This window comes from Sorghum bicolor, chromosome 5 (assembly GCF_000003195.3).
Source record: "Sorghum bicolor cultivar BTx623 chromosome 5, Sorghum_bicolor_NCBIv3, whole genome shotgun sequence".
Classification (NCBI taxonomy): Eukaryota; Viridiplantae; Streptophyta; class Magnoliopsida; order Poales; family Poaceae; genus Sorghum; species Sorghum bicolor.
In genome coordinates, this window is record NC_012874.2 from 33,629,469 (window position 1) to 33,635,999 (window position 6,531).

The following is a 6,531-nucleotide window of genomic DNA, read 5'->3' on the forward strand; positions in this document are numbered from 1 at the left end:
ATGTCACTGTAACTTATCATGTATATATATATATAACTAATTACAGAAACCCGCTATACATTGGCAGAAACATGATGAGGGACCTTAGAGTTAGAAATGACAAGGAGATTGGATTTGTGGATCCAAATATTGTGACCAGAAAACCCCGTATGTCTTATAGAGAACTCAAACGGAGAGAAATCTACGGAGGATCTTGATCAACCAAAAAGATAAAAGATATATACTCTTTCCCTACAACTTTAAGTAAGTGTCGTTATCGTGTGTACCTTCTATTTAACTAATTAATCAGATAAGTATGAAGATATATACTAATTTTGCCTACATGCACACAAATGCAGCTTTCATTGGATACTAATTGTCATTGATCTCTGGCAATGTCAATTGGTAATCTATGACTCGTTGAGAAAACCACAGGACGATTACCAAAAAATGATAGATATTATCCAAGGGTAACTCCGATCTCTATATATTAAATTCTACTGTTTTAACTTGGTAATAGATAATTAATAATGATCGTTTTATTGCTAGGGTTTGGGCTGGGTTCGTGCAGAAATACCGTCCAGAGTTGAATGCAGCACTTTCAAAGCCCATCTTACTTCAGTGGGTTCTACGGTAGACACCGGGCAACAATTTGTGTGGCTACTATGTGTGCGAGTTTATGACGGTCTATGCCAAAAGAACTAATCTTGAGCACTTAAAAGTATGTAACATGTATATATAATAAATTTATTTCATTTATTTGTTGCTATTTAATAAATCCTATTCATACCTCTAACTTTTTTCTTTAATGCCTATTAAAGGAGATGTGGCTGAAGGAGCAGGTGTTGGATGCGGTGCGCCTACAAGGAATTCTGGAGACAATCGCAGGATTTCTTAACGACTAAGTCCTGAATCCCGGCGGCGAGTGCTACTTCAACCCTCCGGAGCCAATGAAACCAAATCACGATGATCATTTGTATGATGCTTGAGTGGCGGAGATAAATTGTGTTGTAAATACTTTGTCCGTGAAGCATATGTGTAAATATTATATTATGGACCTATAGATACATATTATATATATATATAGTGTTTTATAGTATATTTATATGTAATGCTTTAAATTATATAAATTATAGGTCCGCGTTCCATAAACTACCAGCAAACAATACGCATTCGAAAATAACAATAACATAATTGTAAACCCTAAATGGAAAACCAAATGAAAAGAAAAAGAAAAAAGAAAAAAGTGTTTAGTCCCGGTTGGTAACATCTGAGACTAAAAGTGGAGGCCAGGTGGCACACCCTGGCGCACCTTTTAGTCCCGATTGTTGTTACCAACCGGGACTAAAGGTAGGCCTTTAGTCCTGGTCCGCGGAACCGGGACTAAAGGTGGGACATTTAGTCCCAAAACCGTAGCCCCGGTTCCGTAGCCGCGACTAAAGGCCCTTACGGCCCGGGGCTAAAGCCCTTCCCTGTACTAGTGTATTTATCCTTGTCTGGTAGCTCTGCAGAAATGACTTTGTCATAAGCATCTGGGGTTGTTAAGTTCCTGCCTTTCTTCATTATTAGTAGGATGTGTTCATGTGGAAGCCCCCTCTTTTGGAATTCAGTGACATGGACATATGCTGCCACCTCTCTAAAATACCTTTTCTTGATCAATAAATCCATCAAGGACCGCAGCTTGGCCCTATATACTCTTGAAACGAGCTCTGGCCTATCTTGTGGTTGTTGGCCAGGCTCAAGATTCCGAGTAATCTCGTCCCAGTATGGATTGCAAGTCATGGTGATGAAATAATCTGGTTTTCCAAAACGTTGCACTATAGCCATTGCATTAAGAAATCTTTGCATCATGTCACAGTCACCACCTGGGAAACTACGGGGTAGCACTACTCTCTTCCCAACCTCTGAAGCCCTTGTCTCTCCAGCAGAAATTACATCAACCAAACACTACGTAAAATATAAATTATAGAGCATGTAATATTTATTTAGTTTTGAATTGTAAAATATTGCATAACTCACCTGATATAGTTATGCTCGTATGAGTTTTTGGTTATCAGGGTTAGAATACCAATCTAGCCCCATAGACTCAATCTTTACGTACATGTCAACTACCCATTGTTGGAAAAGTCATCCTCTAAATAGCAATATGTTAAAAATCCCCTCTCTAACTTGCATCAAATATCAATAGTACTCTCTTGCTGTCACAAATCTTTCAGATTGTCGTTCCTCCACCATGGTACTCATGTTTTCACCTTGTTGTATGTCCGCATCATCCTCACCTTGCTCTATGTCACACCAAAAATTATATATATATATATTAAATGTACCCATGTGTGTTGCTTATGCATTGGAAATCAAATCATGTTCGGTACCTGTTGGATGTAATGCTTCTCTTGGATCAACCAAGGTGTGTTCTTCTCTATCAGTCACTGTGTCATTGTACGGCATAAATTTATTCCAGCCAGTTTCCCCCTTAGGGTTTAATAATGGGTATGCCAACATCATAGCATCCATGATATGCTTTGATATACCGCGGGCGATCACCTCTAGCATAGACAAGCACACTCCTATCAAAACATCTTTGGGGATCATTGCCATCTGACCAGATAGCTGCGACCTGTGACGCCGTGGGTGCATTGTACCTTATTTTCAGCAAAGTAATATATATATATATATAACAAATAAATCAAATATTTGTGTAGAATATAAATATTTAGAAATACACGCACAATTCTTAAACATGCGTACCTTCGCTGGTCTGGTGTGACATTAGTATTGAGTTCAATTACATAGTCATTAAGATTCGGAATAGCTCCGATTCTGTTAAAGGTTTGTACATATGGGTTGCCTTCCATTATTCGCAGCACCTTTCTAATAAGATTGATATCTAGGTCTGGCGATCTCTTCTTCCTGTGTGCTAAACTATCATCCTCAATATCATAAAAGTAGAGTTGCAAGTGGCGAGCTCCTTTAGAACCTGGGACCAAATGGTCTAGGTGATGATACAAGGCCCCATGCACACGGAATGTATATATACCAGTCCCTGCCGCTGTGGCAACTCGTCGATCCAAGGTTACTCCAAGGCTCGTGAAAGAGAAGTGAGAGTTGAAGTACCGGATATTTTGTCTGAAATATTTCGCATCATTATCTACCTGACTTGTGAATAACCTTTTAAGCTCATCGGGCACTTGTGGAACATGTACTTTTATCTTTCCTTTCCTGCAACAGAATCCAGGTGATTCATATTGAAATCTCATTGCTCCACAGTACAAGCAGTTAGGCTCCTTTCTCAGAACATGGTGCTTATTAGGCAAATTTTGGTAGACATAATCATAAGGATCTTCATTGTTATTCAGATCAACACCATTGCCACTGACACGATAGGACTAAAAGGCACCATCTGCAAAGATAGTAAGAATTGGTTGTCATTACACAAGACTAATAATATTATTATATTATTTAGGTAGATAAAAGGCGCCACTCAAGAAACAGTTACCTTCACCAATGTATTGTCTGGCTTCATCGTCAGCAAGAAGATCATCAATATCTAAGACATGTGGTGCCTCCAGATGCTCATCATCTGCATGATTTTTGCTTGAACATTAGTTATTATCTATATCTTATTAATTAGGAATAGACAAAAATCATAATTTACTGAGGATATAGAAATAGGACACACCTTCATCAGATTCATTGTTTGTAGGCTCGAACAAAGCACTATCAAATTCTATATCACTGTGCTCGATAATTGGCTGAGCAGCCTGTTTACCGGCTGAATGTGATCTCATATTTATACTATATTCCCTCTTTTTCGCAACAATATTTCTTTGCTGTTGTCATCCATATTGCTGTACCTCTCTCTTTGTGCGAGGGCCTTTTTAATATTTGAGTTGCCAATTGGTGAACAATAGTTGCAAAACATTAGCTAAGTTTTTTTTTGACAAGGAAACCATACCTATGTTGTCGTTTGTTATTTCGCCTAAAGCAGTGCTTTTTTTTCCAAATCTGCTTGCAAATTGCAATACTAATATTTGGCTTGAACAATGACTTCGTCTATCCAATTTAACGGTGACAAACAAGAGATAATAATATATTAATAGTTGCCATTTTAACAAGGACGCAACTAGTAATAAAGTGTAATATGATTGGACCAATCACAAATCATACTAACATGCTGCTGCACCTTTCATCGGGATGTCTGAACAACCAATAAATAAGAAAAGAACAGTACAGTTTGACTGCTAGCAGCGATCAGCAGAGCACATACTGCGTTGGAGCATAGAGGTGGGGAAAAAATATTTAGAGAAAAAGCACAAGGACCCAAGTAGTAACCATGGATGTATCACTGCAATATGATTAGACCAATCATAAATCATACTAACCTGGTTGAACGCGCCGCCGCCTTTCAGTGAATGCGTCCTGGTTGAAGGTGCCTCCGCCTCCGTTCGACGAACGAGTTGTGGTTGAGCGCGCAAGCACCACTGTGGACGCCCAAGAAGAGCGCCCCGCCACCGCCGACGTTTGACGACCGCGCCACCACCGCCGCCGCTCGACTAATGCGCTGCTGCCCGCCCGCCGACCGACGAATGCGCCGCTGCCCGCCGATGTTGCACGAACGCGTCCTGGTTGAGCGTGCTTCCGTGGCCGTCGACGTTCGTGCGTCTGCTGCCGCTGACTGCGCCGCTGCCGCTGCCGTTCAGCGAACGCGCCGCCGCCGCTCGACGAATGCGCTGCTGCCCGCCCGCCGACCGACGAATGCGCCGCTGCCCGCCGATGTTGGACGAACGCGTCCTGGTTGAGCGTGCTTCCGTGGCCGTCGGCGTTCGTGCGTCCACCGCCGCCGCCGTTCAACGAACGCGTCGCCGCCGCCACCGCTCGACGAATGCATTGCTGCCCGCCCCCGACCGACGAATGCGCCGCTGCCGCCGATGTTGGACGAACGCGTCCTGGTTGAGCGTGCTTCCGTGGCCGTCGGCGTTCGTGCGTCCGCTGCCGCTGCTTTGCCACTGCTTTGTCTCTGCCGTGTCCCCTGTTTCGTGTATCACCGACCTCTCACAATCTTGGAGTCAAAGCTCGGTGGACCGGGCAACTGAAACGACGGGATTTGGGAGATCGTGACTGGGCGAGCGAAGGAATGCAAGCCTGGCCTGCATGCCACGCATGGGAGTTGTGCGGCAGGGGGATGGAGGGCAGACACACTAAGAGCATCTCCAAGGGCTTTGCAAATAGACTTTGCATTGACATATTTGAAAAAAAAACTAGAAAATACCCCTCTAATGGTTTTGCAATTGAGGTTTCCAATTTGGTAAACTTTGCAAATAGAGGTTGAGCCTTTGCATATATGCCAACCTCTTCCCCACTTTGCATCCAGGAATCGCGTCGGTCCACGTCGGACTCCTGGCGCGCGCGAGCTTCCCTTCCTCCTGGCGAGCGCGATCTTTCTTCTGCCTGGCATTCGCGAAGTCGATCGTATCGGCGATCTCCGATCCCCTTCGCACGGCAGGAGCCGGCCCGTTCGCGACGTCCATCCGGCTATCGGCGATCTCCCCTTCGCGCGCCAGGAGCCCGTTCGCGAAGTCCATCCGGCCTATCGGCGATCGCCAGGAGCCAAAGCAGACCGTCGCGATCTGGACTTCGCGCGCGAACTCCATCGTCTTGGCGCGGGGATCGGTCCTCCATCGTCCTGGCGCACGAAGAGGCTCTCCCTCCGCCGGCTGAATACGTCTTCTCGCGTGCGATCTCCCGTCCTCCAAGGTATACTCCATGCATCCCAATCTCTCTCCAACTCGGTTCCGATAGCAGGCGGCCATTGTTCGTAGGGTATGAGGTTGGGCGAACGCATGAATTATCGGATACATGTTCTGGCCATGTTTATTTCATATAAAGTTGTAAAAGTTTGCTGTAATTTTTTGTAGATCAAATGGATGGAATTGGATACTATACGGGTATTCTCACATCAGATTCTGATGATCATATTACTGGATTAGAAGACTTGACCTTTCCAACGATTCCACAAACCCAAGCAAATACTTATGATATTCCTCTTGAATCGCAAGATGATGTTGTGGAATTGCAGGCAACCAAAGTTGTTCCTCGCCGTCATGGTGGCCAGTCTCATAGGTCTAAAAAATTTGATAAAGAGGAAGATAAAGTAATATGTGCAGCTTGGTTGCAAGTTAGCAAAGATCCAATTCACGGGGCCAATCAAAGGCTTTCGACATTTTGGGGTCGAGTTCATGCATTCTTTGATGCAAACAAAAAAACTGACTCTGCCAGGACAGAGAATTCACTTATGCATAGGTGGATGACTATTCAGAAGGAAGTGAACAAGTTCTGTTCGGCATATGAGAAGATTGAGCGTAGGAATGCTAGTGGAAAGACTATCCAAGACATGGTACACTTTCATAGTTGGTTCTTTTTTTACCTTTTCAATATTTGGTTAATTCTACACATTTAATCATTTTTTATAATTTCACTTGTGCAGATTAATGATGCATTGGAGACGTATACGGGAGACGACGAAGAACATAAGTCATTTGCTTTCATGCATTG

General features: G+C 43.5%; 1 protein-coding gene across 2 annotated transcripts; it reads right to left on the reverse strand.

Annotated features, from left to right (window-relative positions):
* On the reverse strand, positions 1,441–4,704 carry LOC110435776. 2 transcript variants are annotated; one of them, XR_002453633.1, is made up of 5 exons: positions 3,659–4,704; positions 3,476–3,559; positions 2,728–3,379; positions 2,352–2,621; positions 1,441–2,264 (listed from the first exon to the last, which is right to left on the reverse strand). XR_002453633.1 is itself a non-coding variant. In XM_021461817.1 (4 exons), exons 2-4 carry the CDS (start codon positions 3,234–3,236, stop codon positions 2,161–2,163), a joined length of 858 nt encoding a protein of 285 aa, XP_021317492.1. In that variant the 5' UTR covers positions 3,237–3,379; positions 3,476–4,697; the 3' UTR covers positions 1,441–2,160. The 2 variants fall into 2 exon arrangements, 1 of the variants encoding a protein (XP_021317492.1); XM_021461817.1 differs by having other exon boundaries at positions 2,352–2,596; positions 3,476–4,697.

Excerpts from the sequence above, each read along its gene's own strand:
- LOC110435776 (XM_021461817.1), bottom strand. The coding sequence starts at position 3,236 with ATGAGATTTCAATATGAATCACCTGGATTCTGTTGCAGGAAAGGAAAG. Across the intron at positions 2,597-2,727 it reads GTCACACCAGACCAGCGAAG|GTCGCAGCTATCTGGTCAGA; the intron begins GTACGCATGTTT and ends ACGGCGTCACAG. Across the intron at positions 2,265-2,351 it reads AGAAGCATTACATCCAACAG|AGCAAGGTGAGGATGATGCG; the intron begins GTACCGAACATG and ends GGTGTGACATAG.